Source organism: Poecile atricapillus, chromosome 4, assembly GCF_030490865.1.
Source record: "Poecile atricapillus isolate bPoeAtr1 chromosome 4, bPoeAtr1.hap1, whole genome shotgun sequence".
NCBI classification, from domain to species: domain Eukaryota; kingdom Metazoa; phylum Chordata; class Aves; order Passeriformes; family Paridae; genus Poecile; species Poecile atricapillus.
The window spans coordinates 49,919,422-49,942,760 of NC_081252.1; the positions used below are offsets into that span (position 1 = coordinate 49,919,422).

General features: G+C 36.9%; 1 protein-coding gene across 6 annotated transcripts in view; it reads right to left on the bottom strand.

The window, feature by feature from the left end:
• FIP1L1 (factor interacting with PAPOLA and CPSF1) overlaps positions 1-23,339 on the bottom strand; it is a 38,761-nt gene extending 15,422 nt beyond the window's left edge. The window contains exons 1-11 of one of the 6 annotated variants that reach the window (XM_058838641.1): positions 22,947-23,339; positions 22,220-22,259; positions 19,820-19,877; positions 17,114-17,214; positions 14,789-14,850; positions 14,431-14,538; positions 13,179-13,309; positions 12,836-12,904; positions 10,506-10,615; positions 3,615-3,708; positions 2,493-2,646 (exon numbers count right to left, since the gene is read on the bottom strand). In XM_058838641.1, coding sequence (XP_058694624.1) covers positions 2,493-2,646; positions 3,615-3,708; positions 10,506-10,615; positions 12,836-12,904; positions 13,179-13,309; positions 14,431-14,538; positions 14,789-14,850; positions 17,114-17,214; positions 19,820-19,877; positions 22,220-22,259; positions 22,947-23,028 — 1,009 coding nt within the window. In that variant the 5' untranslated portion in view covers positions 23,029-23,339. Of the gene's footprint in view, positions 1-2,492; positions 2,647-3,614; positions 3,709-10,505; positions 10,616-12,835; positions 12,905-13,178; positions 13,310-14,430; positions 14,539-14,788; positions 14,851-17,113; positions 17,218-19,819; positions 19,878-22,219; positions 22,260-22,946 lie in introns of all 6 variants that reach the window. The other 5 variants (XM_058838642.1, XM_058838640.1, XM_058838644.1 and 2 more) reach the window with 5 other exon arrangements.

Sequence of the window (23,339 nt, forward strand, 5' to 3'; positions counted from 1 at the left end):
ATGCCACACGTGCTCTGCTTAGGGAGTAAGGAATTAAACATGAACAACATAGCCAGAATTTAACGACATACTGTAAATTAGCTGAACTGTGTAACAGCCCTAAGAAATGTAATATAACTCAACTTGGTTCTCTTGCCACAGATTAAATTAGGTCAGATTCTCTGTATCAAAAGACAAAAAGTACACACTTAGGATACTGAGGCTGAGCAGTTACTTACCAAATCCTGGTATACATTGCAAAATTATGCAACAAGTTCAGTATTTCAGAGAAATTTCTTTTTTCTTAAATCACATATACATGCAACATTTTTAACTACAGACTTAAACCAAAGTGCATAAACCAAATTTTAAAGCCTGGGTAACAAGCATACAAGTTTTGCTTTAGATGAAAATTACTCCAACATAACAATAAAGCTAACAAATAAAAAATAGCACATATTTTGCTACAGCCAGTCACCTCCTAGTCACCTCCTAGGACTATTTGAGAATTTTCTACATTTGGTGCTTTGAATTGTTCCAGGACTTATTTCTCAAAAAAGATTTGAATCACAAGAGTGAATGAATACAGAAAAGAAACCTAACTTCAAAGCAAGATCCTTTTTCAAAGGCGCTTTTGGAGGATGTTTTATATTTGGAATACTTAAATTTTCTGGCAAGTAGTCCCAGTTTAATATTGGGTAAGTATAGTTTTTTTACTCCTCCTCCTCTAGTGAATCTAGGAGGGATGGCAGAACCTATTTTTGGAACAGCTTTGATGATAAAGAGCTGGCAACAGCACAATTAAAACACAGGCCTGAGGAAACTAAATCCACAGCTCTTAATCGTTATTTTCAAATCTACTCGAAGCACGAAAGGATGTTCCAGAAGTCTTTCTGAACAAGCCTGTCATAAACCTGCCTGTAAACCATGAGACTAAAGACAAACCTGCTGGTTTGATCTGCAACACATGTGGATTTCCTTCACCTTTAACAACTCAACAGGTGAGGGGTTTCAGAGGGAGAGTCTAGTACCTGTATGTGACATCCCACACCAAGTGCATCTGGGGTGTCTGTGAAGATGGTTTTCATGTTTTTAATAATATACAACTTAAAACAACTTTTCTGAACCCAACTGCAATTAAAATAATTACTTTCTAAAACACTGCAATGAATTACGTATATTATTTTATCAGAAAGGTTTAAATAAAGCTTAAAACAGCAGCAAGCATTATTGTCACATCTATCCCCTTTCTGTCCTTCCCCCTCCCCAGTAAGGAAACATCACAAAATCACCAGAGCACTATCATAATCTCACTTCAGTGACTAATTTTTATATATATGAAAAAAAGTAAAAAGGAAAACGGAAGAGAATTATTTAATTTTTAAATCTATTCTCCTCAGTTTTCTAGGTGTTATGATTTTTGTGTATGACCATCACTGAGGAAAGCCAGAGGTTGCCAGGTAGAATGAGTTAAGTTTTAAAATTAGGAGAGGCAATTGAAGAAGCAACTTCTTCTATGAGGATTTAAAGCCTATAAAAGCTCATACTAGTTGCACTCAAATGTTACTTCTTTACTTCTACATAAGAATATTAACAGAGAAACTTTTAAAAGATTCCTCTGCAAGCAGAATAGCAAAGAAACTGCTCAGCATGATTTTCAGAATAAGTCAAGCAAAATAAGGAACAGGAGAAAATAAGGAAAGAGGCTCCACCTTAAATCAGTATCTTCTGTAGACAAATGTTTCACTTTCCTACTCAAATACACCAAAAAGGTTCTCCATCTATTTTAATTTCTCACTGACCGCCCTTGTTAGTTTCTTGCCAAATCCTTTTGGACTTAATGTCTTAAAATGACAAGTACAGGTCACTGCACCACTTGTGCAAATGCCCATGACACTTCTCCCAGTAAATTTCCATATATGACAAATTTCAATAAATGTCAGGAAATGTCAGGAAATTTCAAAACAGATCAATAATGGGATGAGCTCTGAAAGAGCTTTGATTCCTCTAAGATGCACCAACACAGAACACTGTAAGAAAACATCAGAGACTAATAAGACTCCTAACTTAAAGAAAGGATACAAAGCAAATGCAATACTTTTCAGACTTTAGGGAATTCATACATGCTGTGAGAGAAAAGGGGGATTAGAACTTCTCTTACTGCCTTGACCTTAGACATCAGAGAATCCAATTTGTGACACATTCATTGTACGCCATACTTTTAGTCCAAAACTTTGTAGAATGATGTGTTAACATGTACCTCTCAATTGCATTAACAATTACTGAATTACAGAAAACAGCTTCTCACTTCAAACATTTTCAAGAACACAAGAACCAGCAGTATTTATTAATTGGGACTATGCTTACTGAGAAAGTAAAAATAAGTTTCTGGGTTTGCCTTACAGATACATTTAAGAAAAGAGCAGAACATGAAATTCTAGGCAATGCACCTCAAGAATCTGATGTTAACAAATCTCTTGCTATGCATGTCCTATGTAGTGCAGGATATTTACCTGGTGGGGGAATCAGAGGTGGAGCAGTACTGACAGTTGGAGGGGGTGGGAGGAAAGGAGGTGGAGGAAGGTGAGTGGGTGGAGCTCCTGGAGGGAAAAATGGAGGTGGCTTGGTGAAGCTGTCTACTTCAGGATTAGAGCGTTCTGAAAGAACCTGTAAAATAGCAAACTCTAGTTACAATTGATATGTGAAAAGGGTAGAAGACAGGCTTCCTCTCTTTCAGTTACTTAAATAGGAAAGTATCACTTCACACCTAAAGACCCATATTCAGATGGTGTAAGTTCTACCTGCATACGTACATTCAGCGTCCCATATTTGCCAAGTACATTTAAAGGTCTAAGAGCACCTTAAACTAGTATAATGGAAAATATTTAAAAATTAATATGAAAATCATGAAAACCCAAGACTATAAATTACTTAAATACTCTGAGATCTGATGAAAAACAAATGGCAGTATTGACAATATCAACACTACAATACCTTACTATTTTCACTGTTTAACCTCGACCTAAGTTGGCATGGAAAGGCAACTAGAGTACCAATCAACCCTGATCCTTCTCTCTGATTCTTCAGGAGAGAAGTGTATTCTATCCATGCAGATTTAGTTGCATTCTCAGGATAATAAAAGTCTAGACTAAAACCAAAGACTAATCTTGCAATTTATGGTAAAGCACTATAATATAATTTAAAAAAAACTACTACCTTCACACCTTATTTTTAAAAGGCTACATTTCTCAAACTGCATACAAAGGAGCTTTCACTTCCAGCATGGAATGTCTGGCAGGTATAGGGGGACAAATGGGCAGTTTAAATATTTATCTTTTCACTCCATAAACAAAACACAATCCCACACAGATCTAGCAGAGCTAATACTGTCTCCTGGATTGTAAGTCTGCAACATTGCTCATTTCTTTTCAGTAGGAGGTATACCAAAACATCCCTCTTCTGAAATTTATCAAATTTCATCTTAATATATTTCTGTAACTGCCAAAACTTTATTCCTGGACTTAAAGCTACTTCTGTATTACTCATTCATATACACTGATGCTTTAGTCAGAAGCTACTGGGAAAGCAAAAATATATTTTAGTCAAAAATAGAACGCAAAACTGCAGCGTAAAACCTGTATGTTGCTGTTTTCATTAGCACGCCGTCGTCCTTCCACCCTGCTGATAGTGATGGTCTGTCCAATCACATCTATTGTGCCAGATATCCGCCTGCAACACAGGACAAACCAGAATCAACCAGCAGAAACAGAAAGAGGGGAAAGAAAAAAGAAAAAGAGAGAAAAGAAAGCCTTATGGACTTATTTTAAATGGCAAAAATTCTTTCCTCTGTAGAAAACATAAAAGACTGAAGAACATTAAAGGTGATGCATTTGCTGAACTATGCAAGAGTATAGAATTAAACAATGTAGCAAAAAATAGTTCTTTGATAAGCAAAGACAAAAGCTGACTATACAAGTCTCCTTCCCCCCCACAAATGACAGTTTTCTGCTCCTCTGTTACAAAAAAACCAAAATCCAAACAAACAAAAAGATCACAAAACTTCAGAAAGAAAATTATATATTAAGCAGAAGTGTCACAAAAATCTAATGTAAAATAGCTAGAAGCTATTAATTAGAAGTAATTTCTAAATTGCATGAAACCATAATGAAGGATTCCATGGAAGATCAAACAAAGGTAAGCCAGAAGAAAAAAATACTAGCATGAAACATAAACACTAAAATTCCAAGTATAATCAATCTCTCAAAATCTTCAGTAAATTAACCTTAGGGAGATATACTGACAGAAGAAGTACTCCAGGCACCAGATCAGGAAATATGACAAGCATCTGAATGTCACCCAGTAAAACTAAAGCCTGATATTTGTGACAACAGGAATCACTAATCTGAAGAGAGGAATAATCTAAAGTATAGTGAAATTTCTTGTTTGCAGCCCTAAAATGCTAGAAATCAAGGTTTGTAGAAAATGTACATAACAAAACCTATCTGCTAAGAGTTATAAAAATCAGGTTGGACTAAGACCTTGAGCAACCTGGTCTAGGGGGAGATGTCCCTGCACATGGCAGGGGAGGTTGGGCTAGATGATTCTAAAGGTCCATTCCAACCCCTGGAATTCTATGATTCTACATGCTCTGCAGGCCACTTTTGATTTCTAAAAGAGGTTTAAAAAGTAGGATTCACCTAGGTCAACTTTGTTAGAAAATGAGGTACAAAACTACAGTGCTTATGGTTAAGAGAAACAAAGGTACAAAATCTGTGTCTCACCCATAAGTGAAACCACAGTAGATAAAACTGATAATATTTACCAAGAACATGATATATAACAGTAAAAGACCGGAAAAAAACCTTCCTGAAATTTCTACAGAAACAAATCCACACAAAGAAAAGAATATTTCAAGTTTCAGAAGACAAGTTCTTGTCTTTTTTGCATCTAGTGTACTACTAACCACACGAATACAAATACTAGGGAGATCAACTGTAAATTAGAATTATAGGCTCAAGAGTTCTGCCAGACTGATAACTTGGACTCCAATTGCTCAGATACCTAGATTCCAATGCAACTGAAAAAGACACAGCAGACACTAGAGCATGAAGGAACAGTTGGATGTCCCAGAGATAATCTGAAGTTCCTTAGAAGACTGCATAGTGAAGATGATAGAAATGCTTGCTCTCTGAGCTTTTCAGTATGTGTGTTTAGAGCTTCCTCCTGAATGTTAAAGCAATTTTATTAAGCATGACAGTTTAGAGTTAAAAAGAAAACAAAAAAAACCAGTGCGACGGTACAAGAGTCTAAGAAAATATCTGCAAAATAAAAGAGTATATACTATACAGCAATACATACTATAAAATGATAACAGAAATTTAAGAAATTCTCTGGTCTTCTAATACCCCATCCTTGAAGTCAGATTGTTCTAATAATGAACACCCGCTTTTCTAAACTTCCCCAGCGGTCTTGCATGGCCTTCCAGCACTGCTACACTGGATTATTATTTTGCTTTAAGTAACTAAATTTAGAACACAGGTATTATAAAACAGAGATGTTCTCACCATCTCAGTCTTCACTGACAGTGCATTTGGTTTTAGAGTTCTAAGACATGTTCTCCTCCATTACTGGTATCCTCTCTTAATTATCTAAACAATATCCTAAAAGCTCATTTTATCTAGCTTTAGTCCTTGTGTATAACAGCTGACACTCTTCTACAGCAAAAAGCCCCTGCCCGGCTCACTCCACTAATTTACAGGGCTTCCACTTGGGAGTGATGTGCACAGCAGAATTAGACTTTTCCTCTCTTCTACTGTTTGCACACTGCCAGCAATTCTTAGAATCAGCACTGAAAACACACACAGTGACACCAGTGCAAGACTACTGGGCATTAAAGCAATACATGCCTCAATCATATTACAATAATATTAATTCTGGTTTGGGAAGCAGCCCAAACAAACCACTGCAATATCAAATGAAGCAAACCTAGACTACCAATTAGCTGGTTCCTAGACTTCAATTTTACCGAAATAAACAGTTTTACTGATTTTTTTAGATTCTTCAGAGTATATCTGTGCTCACTCAATCTCACTGAGATTACACTTTATTATTTAAATAATGCTGTATAATGTTATGTCCACCGTTCTTCCCAACAACTGCCAAGACATTATTTTTCATAATGGTGGATGAGTTCAGGAATTTGCCATCATACCTTGAACTTGACAAATTCTTTTTCCAAGATTGCAATAATGATTTCATTGAGAATTCCACTAAAAGAGCTTGAAATTGAACAAGAGAAAGCACAGATTCAGCTGCAAATGAAACCTCGAATCATATGTAAAGTCACATGCACATTAAGCCACAGCAAGCTGACACAAGGAGAAATCTCCAAGACTCCCTAGACATTATCTAGAGTCGTGATAAGTAGCAGGCAACACTCAGTTTCTGTCTTAAGCAAAGAAAAGGAAGGGCTTGGTTTGTCCCTTACACGATCGAGGCACCTGGGATACAGATGCATTCCCAATGGATCCTCTGAAACATAAAAAGGCAATCCACACGTGTGGGATGCACATGATCCCACAGCAGAGTTCATACAAAGTGTAGCTTGAAAGGAACATTCCAGCAACTCTGAGTTATCTCACTCTAATTAGAGAATGGTAATTTATGAGCTATTTGCACTAAGAATACCACTTCCATGGAGATTAATTCAGAAAGATAATTCAATCTCATTTGGCAAGCTGAGCTTAGATTCTACAGAGCAAAAAGAAAGAGGGGAAAAAGAAGAAAATAAAGAAGGCAAACCCAGTTACTTTCCAAGTTCATTACTACAGATAAAATAAATAAGCTGCCTTTTGGAACACCCCTATATGACTCTTCAGAATCAGACAAACTACAGGATGCCACATTTGTTTAGTAGATTTATGGTGTAGTTGAATATGTATAGAATTACAACGTGCTTCAATATTTATTCTCTTCTTCCTTGTTTTGCTTATGTATTTTATGTTTTATTTTCCTCCTCTTGAGGACAGCCTCAACTCTGCTAAGCTCACCACTAACTGATATGAATAAGAAGCAAATAGATTTACTAAAGAAACCACTTGTATAAAAACCCAATTTTTTTCAAAATAACCTCTGAGTTTCCATCACTTAGTCTTGCAAGGCTGAAACAGGTATTTCTTCACAGAAATGAAAGATTAGAAATCCATTTTCTATAAAAAATCTGTTTACAGAAAGCCCTAAGCACAGATAAAGCTGCTGAACAGCCCACTGCACTGATGGGCTAATTTCTCTGAAAGCAAAACCCATTTAAATGTAATGTACACTTTAGTAGCTGTAAAAGCATAAATGGAGGTTAAAAAACCAAACAACTTCTGCCAGAAAAAAGTTTTGTGACGGACAGCTGTAATAGGTATTACTTGAATGAGAAAATACAAGCTTTTGCTGCCAGCTTATAAATGAAACCTATGCTTATTTTTTTATTACTAAAGAAAAACTATCTCCCAGTCCTTGAAAAATGACATAAGGAAAGGCACAGGTCTGAAAACAAGATACTTCTATGAAGTAGTTGCTTAGGACACATTTTAAGTATGTCAAACTCCTCTTCATGGTCTATAAAGCATTGCAGTCAAAAGAGGCTCCTTCAGGTTTTTACTACAATGCTGACTATGCATACAATAAACCTTTAACTCTCTCTGGAGAACAAATATTTTGCTTTATACCATGCTGTTGGTATATGATGTCCATTTACTAAACTACATCCATTATGATCTAACTCCTCCTTCAGGGTTATGCAACACTTTATGCTACTAAACAGCCCTAAGTATCACAGAATCAAGGCAAGAAATTCAGGGGTCGTTTCTAAACAACTAATATCTCAGCTATGATTAAGACAGCCATCATTTAAGCAAAATTTCCCAGAGATACACTTTTGAACAAGCACTTGAATTACTCATTTAGGATGCAATTCTAGTGAATTAGCAACGTTTATTTGCTGGTGAGCAATAATACTCTTCCTATTCTACCAACTACAGCTTCCATATTGGTAACAAGCAATATTATTGCTTAGACCTCAGAGGTTTTTTGAGACAATTTGCAATCATATGCAAACATAAACTGGACTCAAATCAAAAAGGTAAAAACACAAGCACAAAATTAATTTAATGTTTGTTTACAAACAAACTAAAAAAGTAAACATCACTATCTGTCCCCAGACTGGCAACTGAAGAGCTACATGTAATGCAATGTCCATGTGTAAAATCATCCATGAAGCAATATTACAGCCTTAACTAGTAAGTGAGGAACTAAAATGTTAAATGCACATCACAGCCTGAATTGGTTTTCCCCTTTACCTTAGTTCCCATGATTGGTCCCTTCTACATTGTTCCTACCACTTCCTGATGCCTGAACTCACTTTTCTGGAGGCAGTGTTTGTCTGTGACTGAGAAGAGCTGCTGCTTTTTCTGGTAAGGTAAATGACCTAGGTCTTTCTGTTTTCTCACCGATCCCCACACCAATGCTGCTATACCAAATTGTATCAGTTTTCTCTCCCCTTCACATAATATATCAACTACCGCTAGAAGCCAAGAGAAGTTTTACTGCTACATGAGAAATGCTTCCAGCAATTTCTCAACAAGGCTATTGCAAATGCCACATGGCATAAAGGCAATTATTTTAAATTATCAAAGAGCTGTATTGCTGAAAAATTTCTGCCCACCTAAAATAAAGTCTTTAACTGAAGAAAGAAATTAGTCTAACCCCATAAAACACTGCGTGGTTATACAGAAATTAATAATAGAGGCTCTTATAAACAGAAAATAGCAGATGCATTATGGAAAAGTCATTAAACTAGAAGTATATATAATCTACACAGCCAATATATATTCACTCACTGAGGTACTCTCAGACTTCTGAGCATACACTGTATCTGACCACATGATAGAAATATCTCTCTTTACAGAAGAATCTATTTTAAGCAAGTGTATCCATAGGAGAAGGTATGAAATAAGGGAAGAGGTCAGTTTTGTCATTGTAACAACTTATAATTACAGTATTCATACTAAATAGATACAAAACAACCTAGTCTATCCACTGGAATGTATGAGTGATACAACTGTCAAAGTGATATGTCACAAAGTGATACATCAAAATAAATGTCACAAAGTGACACACCCATCACAATTGAAAATTTCACACAACCACTGAATCTACACAATACATTTTTTCTACAAATTTAAACTTGACTACATTTTAATATCCTGGTTGTTAATTACTTCCAAAAGTAGTTTCGAGGTTTTATGTCCACCACTGAGAAGAACAAAGAATTGAAATCTTCCAACAAAACCTATGCTAGACATAGATTTGGAATCCTTACCCTGAGAACAATATATTCCAGACTGAGAACTCTGTTACAACAACATCATACATTAAAAGCAATTCAGAAAAGAAAATTTAAAAAACAGCTACATAGGTTAGCAAAAAGTTTGGAAGACTCTACTCATATCTTTAACAAATTAAAAAACAGAACTAGAATCTACTAAACACAGAGCAGCACTATCTGATAGCTCGGAAAAAAATTTAGGCTACCAGAAGGAATATTCTAGAAGTGAAAGAAAAGTGCAGGCAGGGGTATGATTGACTTCCCCCCCCCCAAGAAAAATACATCTGGGTGTTGAACTGACTCTTATAGGATGGAATAATTGAACACAAGTACCTCTAAATTAGTCAAGGAACTTAGGGATGCAGCACTAAATCATAGCTCCTAATCTTGAATGGTTGACAGTGAAAGTGTACAATGTACAACCTGTTCTACCTTTCTTACCACTGCTTGTAGTATGATGGTAATATAAGGGCTTTTAATTGGCACAGAACCAAAACTTCTAAACAGGATTGCTAAATAGCTAAAGTAAAGCAGAAGCATGGATTCATCCTAAACCAAGTGCCAGATATCAAACAGCAGTGACTTAGATATAAAAGGCAGAACTTACTAAAGCCTGGGTAGGCTTTAGTAAGGGAAGGAGAAGGAACTCAGTAAGGAAATAATTTCTCTAATTTTAAAGAAAATAGAATAAAATTTTCATATATGGAGAAACCAAAGCTGCCTTGCAGAAAGACTAGGTCCCAGGAATTCTTCCACTTGTTAAAGTCATAGCTGTCAGATTCCATTGTTTAACTGAAAAAATGTTAGTCAATATTCCTAAGGACCCTAACCAGAAATATTATGATGACAGATTTAATTATACACAGAAAACACAGTGTCATAAATCAACAACTGGATTTTTGTAACTGTCTTGTTACTTGGTCCTGCTGGTTTTTGTCCCCTTTTTTCTACTTTTTCCCAAATAGTCAAGAATGTAGCTAGCACAGTATTCATGTGGGATTATGCTAAATGCGATTAGAATATCTCTACCCTTCTTTTTTATGTTTAATAGAAACATACTTTCCTTTTTTGTTCCTACAAAAATCGTAAACTTCAGACATAGGGGTAACAGCAGAAGGAGTTTTTTGGTCATGAGTTACAGCTAACTGACCTGTTTGCTGGAATTCCTGATTTGAATAAGGCAGGAGGAGATGTGAAATCAGGTTTGGTCGACTGCACTGCCAACTCTTTCTCCAAATTTCCAGTTCTGCCCTGCTGTACCTTCAAAATAATGTTTCATCATTAGTTTACCCTTGCAAGTGTAGTGGCTCCAAAACTCAACACATAGCCGACACAAAAAGAAAGTCCACCTTTATTAAGAATTTCAGAAACTGTCACCTCTGCACAGCTAGCAAAATAATGTATTTTGTATTGATGTATTATTTGTGTACTGTGTTTAATATATATAAGGATCAATATGCCAGAGAATGAATTGCTACAGAAGATCAGACAGTTTAAATATTTATTTTCCAATCATTTCATTTATATGTGAACAGACCAAACTGATTTTCTTGAAGAATTTCCTGTATGAAAAAAATTACATCTTAAATTTTTAAAGAAGGAAATCTAGTGAGAAAAAATCTTCTTAATCTTAGCAGAGATATCTAACAAGACCCTTATGCACTACCAACAAACCACGAGACAAGAAACTTGAACGGATTCTCCATCTGCCTCACTGATTGTGAGATCTAGCAACCACTTAATTTCTGAGTCATATGAGGAAGACATCTCATACTCTGAGTTATACAAACTGTAAAAGACTTTTCATTAGTTCAGACTGAATACTTCAGAAACACCCTGCTGTGGCTGAAGTACAGCAAAATTCCAGACACTTCTTTCATTAAAGCTATGCAAAACCTTTGGTGCAAGTATATCAAGTATTGTTTTACTTTAGCAGCAGCTACATGTGAAAGAAAAACCCACATGGGTTAGCATTAAGGACAAATATATAGTGATTCAATTTTTAAAATCACTCCCACTGTACCAGCTACACAGCTGCATTAATCTATGCAGCTAATTCAGTCATGCTGTAACATTGTATAAGCTGTTTTCTCACAGCTTTTAGACAAATGAACTACTGTGTTTCTGAAGAACCTCACTTCTAAACATAGGCACATCCTTCACAAATCAACAAAAATGCACATAAACAGTTAAAATTCATTAAAAATTGAATTAATGTTTCCTATCCAGAAAAATGAGGGGGAAAAGGTCTAAGTATTTATCTGAAAAATACTTCAAAATTAATAAGCAATTGGAAAATGTAGGAGACGTTCTTGCCAGTTGCAGGAGATTAATATAAATTACATGTAAATATAAATTACATAAGACTGTTTCAAAAGAGAAGGAAAATTAAATTAATAATTATGTATAAACTTTTAAAACATGACAAACTCTTACAATACAATTATTACCTGTACTGTTTGATCACCAGAGTCATATTGTACTGAGCTGGAAATAGGGCAAGTTTTGGGTTGGACTACTTATCCTTTTTCCTTCAGAACATTTCACAACATTACAGTCAATTGCAAATTTTAACTCCTACTGTCTGCTATTTCTGCTGTCCCACAGCACAATTATAATGATAACTAAGAAAGGTATAAAGCCCCAGAAACCTTCTGATTCATTCTTGTGAGAATAAAATCAAAATAACTGAATATCCTCAAGTAGCATATAAGAGAAAACAAAAACACCCATCTGCAATTAACTGTTTTGTATCTGCAATTGACAGGAGTACACAAAAGAAAGAAACCACTCCAAGTCGCTTCAAAGACAGTTCAAGAACAAAAATGACTATATATTAGGAATAGGTAAAATAAATAACCTTTGTGTTATAATTTCAAGTTTAGGATCAAACAAGTAAATGAGAAGATAAAAAAAAAAGTTGAATCCTTAAGATAAATGCTGTCATGTAGGTCTTTCTATTCTCTGAAAACCAGCATTTCTGAATGGAAAAATTATTATACATAACTTGATGTATTGTCAGCTAACCCCAGAAGGATAACACAAAAATATGGAAGATCGATTTTCATATCAGAGTTGTCAAGGATAACTGTTACAAAACATTGTAGTAAGAGCTACAATGCCACAGGAAAAACAAACATATCTGCAAAAGCTTCCCCACCACATTGCACAAATTATTTAATCTGCACAAACGAATGCATTACAACTAGAAATAAACCATCACATCAAAAAAAAATCATTTCACTGGGAAATTTGTTAGTTCACCAGGCCACCAACTCACATGTTTGCAGAAGAGTGACGAACAAAGCAACACTTTTTAATCCGCATTTTGTGACGTATAAAGAAAGTCACTGATGTAAGATGAGAGTATGAAATAATGGCTGTGTCCATATCAGTTGTTCTTCTATCAGTCTCTGCTGACATGGGAAGCAATACTCAAAAAAAACCGAGAGCAACCAACAAAATTTTACTAAAATTCACCTTAAAAAGATGGTATCTGCCATCGAGAATCTCTGCACTTGGTCTTACTTCCATAGCTTTGTCTTCAGCCTAAGTTAAATAACACATTGCCCATTAAGATACCACACAACTCTTAAATGATGGGCCACAGTCTCAGTAAAGGAACAGATGCAATCTAGCTGTAGCTGTCTGTCACACTATCCACACAATTGCCAGTGAAGCAACACAGTAGCAATCAAGGTTCAGGGAAGGGAGTCAGGTGCAAACTCTAACAAATGTACTGAACTGGGCAGAACAAGCTTACAACACATAAGCAGTTTTACAGGGAAAAAAACATGTACAATACAAAAAAAGCACTATTTACCGTAATTTTATTTGTGGTTGAGGTAACTGGCAAAATTTCAAGACCCATTCGTATTCTCTTTTGTTTTTCACAGTAAGCTTTCCAGGTATCCTCATTGAAGCCATAGTTAAAATAATCGGAGAGATCAGCCCCTTTAAGTAGTGAAGCATATGTTTTTTAGGACATTACAAAGTTCATTTTTTCTCCACTAAATATATATTCATCTCTACTTAGAGCATCAACACTGATTAGCTACTGATATAAAAAACCACCACTGAAATGTACAATTCATCAACAGACATATTCATGGCTAAGATAGTAAAACCATTAAAATTTAGTCAGAAACAGTAACTTGCCTAGCATCATGAAGTGGGGACCAAGGGTAGAGAATGTCATGGGATATTATAATCCCAATATCTTTACAACAAGATAAATATAAGCTCTATAGATTTGCTTTATGTTCAGTAAAGAACCGCTCCCTTTTGTTTTGCTTGTTCTGTATTTGACTTCTCCCTTTGTTTTGTCTCCTGGTTTCCTCTGATGCCATGAAGTATTTTTAGTGTAAGAGAGAACAGTTGTAACTCCAATGCACAGAATATATTTAATACATTTCAAACACCAGATAATCATCAAAGGCTTCTTTTTTCCATTTTGTAGACACTATTTGTATTACCAAAGCAATATACAAACACTAGAAAAAACCTATATGCGGCAGCAAGATGTACTGGTACTAAAAAAACGAATCTATGCTGGTATAATTAGAAAAGTCTGGACAAATTACTTGAGCCAATGAGACAATAAAGAGGAGACTCATGGAAAGTCCATGCAGCAAGTCTCAGTTTCTTATTCAAAGCTTATGGATGTCTGTATGTAAACACAACCCAGCACAGGCAGCTACGTTTCAAGACTCTTCATGCTGAAACCTCCCAGAACTATTTTCCATTTTGCTTTATCTTGTGTTCCATGGCACAGAGCAATGGCAGTAATCACCACAGAAACACAGATTTCTACGGAGAGTTCAGGACACACATATATTAAAAAAATGGCCTGCCTTCTTCTCCTGACACGTGATGAGGATCTATGCTAAGAAACACGGCACACCCAAGCACTCTGTGGCACAGCAGGCAGTAACAACAACTAACATAGCTGCTTCTTCCAAGTGATGCTGTACAGTACCTCAGAGGGATAGGTAAGATGACATCTACATGCAGTCAACAGGAATCACTATTACACCTATGAACACCTATGTATGAGTTAACAAACCAGACATTACCTGGCTTTCTCCAAGGTTTATCTTCAAAAGAATCTAAATCTACTTCCAGAAGTGGCACACCATTAATACTTCCTGGTGCATCTAGATCCAGTCCTTTAACTTTTGCACCTGTGAATAAAAGCTGAAGTTAGAATACTTTAGAATACTAAAATTCCATTGGAATTTTAGTATTCTAAAGTATAATGGAATTTTATCAGTAGCATTACACTTAGAATAACAAAAAACAAGAAATAAAAGCCAGACAAATTTATCAAGGAGTTTTAAAAATAAAAATTATTTCCTTAATCCAAAACAATCCAGGTTTTTATTTTTTTACCTTTTTTTTTAATATTTAATATTATTGTGTAAATTTTCTTACCAGAAGATCCATAAGCTCGTCCTCCTGCCTTAATATTGAGATTCACAGGTGCTGCTCCATAACTTCAAGAAATTCACAAAAAAATGAATTAGACGAAGAAAACTTTTAAACCAGAAGAAAACACAAAACAAGAGATAGCTAGATCCAGAAACATATTGGACCCAGGCTCAATCACCATCCTGAACCTCTAGCTTTCCAAGCTGGTAACTGTAAAAGTAAAGAGATCAGCCTAGGAGGAAGAGAGAGTACCTTTCTATGCTCAGTAGCAACTTCTCCAACTAATAAACAGTAGTGAAGCAAGTCCCAGTCACTCCTCAGGAGTTGAAAGGATAAAGACCTTGATAGAAACAAGAATGGACAGAACCAGAAGAAGAGAGAGAAAGGAAAAATGCAGTTCATTTAGGGATACAGATGACAGTCTGGGGATTAGAGTAAAAACAAAATAAATTAAAAAAAAAGGAAGGCTTTAGATGGATAATTTTCTCTTTTCATAATCATTCCATTTAATCTGTACAGAGTGGAAAATACAAGCATTTCTCTAAAATGATTGAAGTGCTGTTTCAATGTACTTCTAGTAATCATCCATCCTTGTGACCAACAGAAAAGTATGTAATTTTTCACTTTCTAAAATACTTGAGAGCTTTCTTCATAAAAATGCACTCAGAAACCTAACTACTGAATAGATTTAACTACCTTAGGAATTACAGTATTGTTCATTTGTAACATTAAGAGCTAGCTCTCCCTACCATTTTTGTGTAATGTAACTTATCCTCACAGGTGACCTATACACATTGTGAGATTAGCATATAATTAGAAGGCCAGGGTATAGTTTACAGTATCCATTTCTGTGCAGTTCTAGCTTTCTTCCAGGTGCTACAACAGCATAAAACTGACACAAAACATTAAACCTTCTGATATGCCAAGCTGTATTTGTACATGATTTTATCAAACCAATCTATTGGGTTTTTTAAACCGCAGCTGACTTCTATATGAAAAATGATTTAATCCTATGGAACAGACTTGTTCTATTGCAGTTAAAATGTACAGCAATGTTCTGTTTGTTTCAGTTTTCTGCCCTTCCATGAACTTTCTGCCCAATTTGCCCAGAAAAGAAGATTTTTCAGAAGATAGGCATTTCTATATAAAACTTTCTACTCCAATTAGGTTTAGGATCATCTACTCATTGTTTCCTGCATACATGGAAAGAGCATTGGCAAATCCACTGAGAATATAAATCTAGTTTTGCTTTAGTACTATAAAATTTGAAGTCACTGCCTAGACCACAAGAATACTGCAAGCATTGAAAGCAGAAGAATAAAGAACTGAAAGAATTGGCTCTTTTTCTATTACATTGATTTGCACAGTATTTTAGAATATTAAATACTATAAAAAAGTTTAAAAACACTGTTTCAAAGAGGAGTAAATACCTGTATTTTAAAGTTAAAAACACAGTGATATACATGGGTCAGGCTTACCTGCAGACCTGTTACTTTGAATAAGAAATGGCACCCTAGTAACTCTGGTTTTAATAAACATAAAAATATTAAGATTGCCAAGAAAAACAAGTAAACCATGTCCCTTAGAAAATTTCCATGCAGTGAAAAATATTATTTCATAATTTTGGGTAAAATTAGCACTATACAAAAGTGTTCAGGGAAAAACAAGTCCCTTTTCAAGACCAGAAGGGATATGGGGCAATAACAGTAGCAAGACCAGTACAAATGCCTAAACCATGATCTTGAGAAATAATCTCCAGAGACTCACAGCTCCATCCTTAAGTACATTAAAATCTTGTTTAAGAACATCAACAGGGATTGAAACTAGAGGTCTAATTAGAACACTACAAACAGGATGAGGAACAAAGACTTCTCATGTTCTTGCCATTCTATCCTTTACAACCAAAATGTCACTGTCACAGTAACAACCCCAAAAATGCTATATAACATAGCTGTTCCCTAATAAAAAAGAACTCACTCCTTTACAAATTTCATACAATTATTTCTCAAAATCTGAAAACACAATTTAAACTCATACAAAACTCTTCTTTGTCTTCCACTGATTTTATTTCACTTGTTTTCAAGCCACTGTATCATTAAAAACATTGTTAAAGAGCTGAAAAAATTCTTAATTGACAATAATTGTGCACACAATCTGACATTTTTGGCAAGTATTAAATAGCAAATATGTGGAAAAGATAAAAAATAATATAAATATATAAATATTTTAATATTAAAAAGGCAAGTAAACGGCAAGTATCAAAGAGACTGCATAATAATTAAATATAATCTCAGAAGTTTCCCCAGTTAATGTCTGTAAATAACTTACCTAAACTGTGGTGCTCCTGTCTTAATATCCCCTATGGTGACTTGAACATCATCTTCATCATCATCACTATCACTATCACTGTCATCCTCGGCCTCTGCCGTCTTCTATAAAAGAAAAAAATCATTGCTTAGACCAAAGCACTTACATTCACAATGGAAACAATTCAGACAAAACTACCCATTCTAGAAATCTTTGAAAGAAGAAAATTCTCCCCTTCCTAGACATTAGAATTGAGTAGCATTAACAGTAAATTTAGGAGGTTACAAGTATCTGAAACATCTGGATGAAAAAAGAGAAGTGTCTCCAATATTAGGTTCAGTTTCTCAAGCATAAAAGAGCTTCCACTATCTAGTATCCTTTTTCCCTCTAGCTAGCTCATACACACTGGTTCTATTCTTACATTGTCATTCAGGAAAGAAATAAAAGATATGCAAGACTAGCTTCTTGCCATCATCAATTATATATTCAACGTAACTCAGGTAAATGTTTTTTTTCAGTTGATGATGAACACTGGAGAAATCTATTTAGCTCCTAACATAAGTAAGCTACATAAAATACTTAAAACATTTCAGCAACAGACAGAAAAATCAGATACAAGAGCACGCTGTAGGCTGTATGATAGACTGAGCTTTTTAGACTCCAGACTAGCACTAGAACTAAACATTTCCCTCCTAACTGGTAATGATTAATTCAGACCATTTTATCTGTAGATCTGGTTTTTTCCTCCCAATGAACACCACTCTCCTTTTTCTATGCAGAATTCAATAACCATGTATTAACTAGTCATTTTTTCACAGTTAGCCCTTGATCTTACCATCTCAATTAACTTTGTATCAGAAAGCTTGTGATTCCACAACTTAGTTCTTTTCCAAGTAAACACATTAAACAGCACAGGTTAAGCACAAAATTCCAGTGAATCCTCCCTGGAGGTGACTTTACTGTGAAAACAGAACTTGGATTTCTACCCTGTGTTTTCTATCTGTTACAAATCAGCTAAAATCAGTTATCCATGTAGGACTCATTCTGTAACTGCATAGTTTTGTAAAATCCTTTGGTGGGGAGCTTCTTCAGAAACTTTGTGAAATCCAAGTGAACTTTTCCAGCCAAATCACCCTTATTCACATCTTGGAATCCTTCAGCAAGAGGCTGGACACATCAAAGCCAAGCTGATTCTGCCCTGGCAGCCTGCAGTTATCTATGCACAGCTGAGTTCTAGCCTTTGTCTACTATATCATCTATTAAATTGCCTGGTACATTAAAAAATCACCAAAAATCATCAGCTCCTTAGAAGATAAGATGTTGGAACGCAGTTCATCCTCACCATACAACACAAATTCAATTTCATAATGATGAAGAGTCTATGCTTGGGGTAGGGAAGACAGTACAAGTCTAGATCAGTATGGATACCGGGTAAATGCCAGCTGAAGACAGTCTTTCAAATCGGTATGGCTGAAAAGTGCAAATTCATCATTCACCACACAACCCACACAGACACCATTAAAAAGGCATTAAACAGGAAATAAAATTTTGTCTGGACAATGTACCTTTCCAACCAAAACCCACTTCACTTATAATCAATGATTTCTTAGTTCCCTCCTTGGAGAAATATTTACCTGTTCCTATTCCACCAACGTGAACAACACCCATTTTTCTAAGCTGCTGCTGAAGGTTCATGGACACCATTTACCATGAAGTTCTCAATTTTATGGAGATATTCTAATGATAACCTAACAACACCAGGCTTTATATAGAAAAAAAAAAACAAAAAACATGCAAGTACAAGAAAACTGAACCTATAAGGATTTCCAGAAATACAAACACCTTTGATGCACTTTAAGCAGCTTTTCAGTTTAAACAACTGAAATAAGTTCTAAAGTTTTAGCAACTTTTTCCCTAATTTTAAATACACTGTAATGCCTGTCATAAATAAAGTGCTAGAGATAAAGTAAAAAAAGTACTTCACTAAGAGGCCAGGCCTTGAAACTTGCACAAATATCTCAATAATGGTTTCTGCATCACTTAAAGTAATTTCTTGGAAGATATAAGCTAAAAAGTCCCACTGAAGTAAAACTACAATTTTCTCATAGGACTTCTCATACTTATTTTTTTTCCCATTGACAGTAACCTGAATCCTTTAACCAACACAACAGCTGTATAGTTAATTTATTGGTCCTTTCCTTCATCATACTAACACTGATGTTATCAGACATAATAAGCATTGAAGACTACTACAAAGCAAGTGTTATGTTGCCTCTGAAAGGCATGTGTAATCATCTCCTGGTTCACACTTTCACATAGTTCCGCAAATGGTGCTTGCCTTTCACATTCAAAAAAAGAAAAAGGATCAGAGAACTTTATTTTCTTATCACTGAGAAAAAACAGACCATCATTTTGGAAAGGATGTCTCTAAGAAAAGAGAGGTGTCTTCTAGCACCATCTTTCTGTCCACCCAAAAACACCTGGGAGTATTATTCATGTATTTTCTGTAAACTACACTTAAAAAGTGGACTGCAGCTGGAAATCTGATTTTCTAACTTAGTAATTTCTACAGTTTCTGTAGATCACAAACACCATTTTAGAAAAAAAAAGGTGTATACCTAGGCATTCAATTATTTAAATATAAGTCCTAGACAAATTATGAATTCCCAGTAAGTCACTGAATCAAAACATATGTAAACAGTATTTCAAAAACATGTTTAAAACTACCGTTTTCACAACTCCATTTTCTGCAGCTTCCTCTTCACTTCCAGGTGGGGGTGGAGCACTTAAACAAAAACAAATAGGAAAAGATGAAACTAGGTATTTATGCACATGTTATTTCACAGGTATCAGCTAATGATGAAAAGAAAAAGCTTTGCTACATCATTCCAAATCAAAAGCCAAAGCTCCAGGTGTCTTCTGCATTAATTAAAAAACAAAGTTGACTTACTAAAAAAAATCTTGATGAATATAACTTTATACTAGCAATATTTAGCTATCATACATCATACTAACTGGATGTTTGTAGAATAGTTGGATGAAATAAGGCATTACACTGGATCTTCTTTTGAAATCAAACTGAAATACTTTGTAATGTATGAAGGGAGAATAAGTTGTTTGGGTTTTTTCTGCAGACTGACAGTTTTCAAAGACATAATGGAAAAAAACATTCAAACACCCATAGGTAATGTTTCACTGAAACAGAATTCCCACATCAGCATTGTGAAATTTTCTTCTACCATAAGGAATAGTTACAATTCAATGACTAAATCAATTATATTTTAACTGTAGACTGAGAACTGTAAAAAATTTGAAACTACTGGTCCATCTGAAAGGATGAGTACTGTGACATCCATGCAAACGAGCTGTCTCACTGGGCCTACCTTCTACTGTTTCCCACACAGCAATATCTTAACTTGCACAGTCCCATTAGCTGCTAGGATGCTGCACAACAAATAGCAGAGTAAGCAGGGAGCCATCTATAAACAATAGTCTTTCACTGAAAAGGTATTTCTGAAACAGAGTGTGCAATTGCCAATTTTATTGAACAGAGTGATTCTAACCCCATACTCTGTTGGCAACACTCTCCTGAGTGTTGCACCCAATACAGCCCAGCTATTGCCTTGGGATTCAAGCTTGATCATTTTGCTTCATCACCTGGTAAAATGACAGACTAGGTACAGAACCTGAATAACACCTCACGATTTCTGTATGTACAAGCAATGCCAAAACTGAGAGGCTGGAGACCAAAGCTTTTAACAGCTGAACTGTCCCCCTACTTCCACAGTTCCAAACACAACTCCTAAGATGCGTAAGTTAAAATTTGTTATGCTTTTTGTCCAAAACTATGCATTGAGACAGCCAAATGCCAAGCTAGACGCTATTGACGAGAAACTGGAGTACGCTGTTTCTAAAGATCATTTTGGCATCCATGCAAATAACTTCTCTAAGTAACAGTAATAGTGAGAATGACGCCAGGTCAAGAAAAGGTAACTGAAAATAAGGAATCAACTGATATCTAATAGCTTCTAAATAAAGAGCAAGTAAATAACTAAAAAGCAAATAAACAACTTTGTCCTGGAAGAGATGGGATTCGAGACAAATGCAGGTCTAAAAATCTATTAAGTGACATGGAAAAAGTGAAAGAAAACAACTCTGTTTTTTATTCTACAGAAATATTGGGAATCACATAATTACACTTTATAGCTGCTTCACAATGATATCATATGTAGTCATGTGGTGGAGGTCATTACTGCTTTGTCATTCTGTGCTTGTCAAAAGTTGACATGAGTTCAAAAGAGCAACTGAGCAATCTTACGAACAAGCAGCCCACCAAGGCTAACTAAATGCAAGAGTTCTCACTGAATAAATGGAAACATCTATAGAAAATAACAATGTATGCTTTCATATATTGATTTTCCCTTTATTTGTTTAATATATCTTGACAATCAATAATTTCCATATATAACAAGTATGAGAATTTCCTTCATTCAGCACAAATGACTGCCCTTTTTCAGTCAGTCTTCATTACTAATCTCCATTAACTTTGTTAGATTTTCAAGGAAGCATCTTCATGCTCTCATAGAGCTCTTTCTAACTCAAGCAGGCTCCCCTCAAATACTTCCAAAGCTTTCCTAAGTTTCTCTTTCAAATACTGTCTCACTGGTAAAAAAAACAACAAATCAAAAGCCTAAGAAGATGTGATCTGTACATCAAACTATCCAGTAATCTTCCACTGCTTCTTTGTATTCCTGTTTCTGTAATTACACTGCAAACTCTTTGGGAGACAGGATGTTTTTTAGTTTCTAAATTATCTCAAGCAAGTTGTGATCCATCATTAAGACCACAAAGCACAATGATTACAAAAATAAAAGACCTGTGGGCATTTTGTGAGGGGTTACTGCTGTCCATACAGTTAAACTAACTTTCATATTTAAGCGACCCAATTTCACAGGTACAGCTATTTCACAGAAAAGCGAAGTACAAGCATACTATCTTAAGGACATTTTCAAAGACAGCAGAGTGTGTTCAGGTGCTATCAACTTTCAATGAGCGGGGAAGAAGAATGTAGTGAACACAGGTTTTGTGCAGCCACGCTACAGGGCTTCCACTTGTCAAGATACTCACCCAGATTTTTCTTCCTCTGGTCTCTCTGCTTCATTTTCATCTACCATAAGAGAAAAGAAACACAATATTTAAGAATAAAATCCCTAGGGTATCACCTGTGACAGATTATCTTGGCAGGTAGAATATTAGGCAAGTCTTCAGATTACTGTTGGACATGTTTGTAACATTTCAATTGTGAAATCAGTCGAGCAGACCCCTGAGCGCTCGCAGTGCTCTGCACTGACAGGTCCACCACATGGGCAAGGTTTAGTTTGTGTTTCATTAATATCTGAACGTACAGACAGTCCCTAAAGTTGTAAAAAAAGTTAATACATAAAAGGTTAAGCCTGTTTCAGTACTTCAACGCCGGGAACTCGGGCAGGAGAGCACCAGGGAGACCTCGGTCCCTCCAGGGCTGCCTGTGGGGCAGGGACACCACGCGGGGCTCTCGCCGCTGAGGCCCTGCACGCCTCGGCCTGCGCGGCCCGGGCTGAGGGCCCGCGGCACCGGCAGCGGAGACCGGGGAGGGGAAGGGGCCGGGAGCCATCGCCACCGGGGGACTGGCCGGGAGGAGTGAAGGGGCTGCGCAGCCACGGGGGCGGCGGGACTGGGGGACCTTGTTCAGCGGCCCGGCGAGGCGGCGCACGCCGCGGCCTGCGCACCCCCGCAAGGCCCCCCCCGCGCCGGCGGCGCCGGGCCGGCCCGCTGGGGAGGCGGGCTAGGCACGGGGGTCGGGGAAGGTCCGTACCGCCATAGAGCCACTCCTCCTCCTCGTCCCCGGCGGCCCCATCGGCGTCCGCCGACAGCCGCTCCGCCTCGCCGGTAGACATGGCCGCCTCCCGCGGGACGCGCGGGCCCGGCCCCGGCCGCGCCTCCCGCCGCCGGGCCGCCCCGCCGCGCCGCCCCCGAGCTCCCCCGGCGCCTCGGGCCGCGGCCAGGCGGTGCACGGGCGGGCGGCTGCGAACGCCCAACGCGGCCTCTCGCGGAGGATCCGCCGCCGCCGCCGCCCGGCGCTTCCCCTCCCCCCCGCGTGAGTGACACGCACAGGAAGCGGGCCCGGCCCGGCCCCGCGGCGCCCCGGGCACGGGCTGCGGGGGGCGGCCCGGCCGGGCCCGGCCCCGGGACTGCCCTCCCGCAGAGC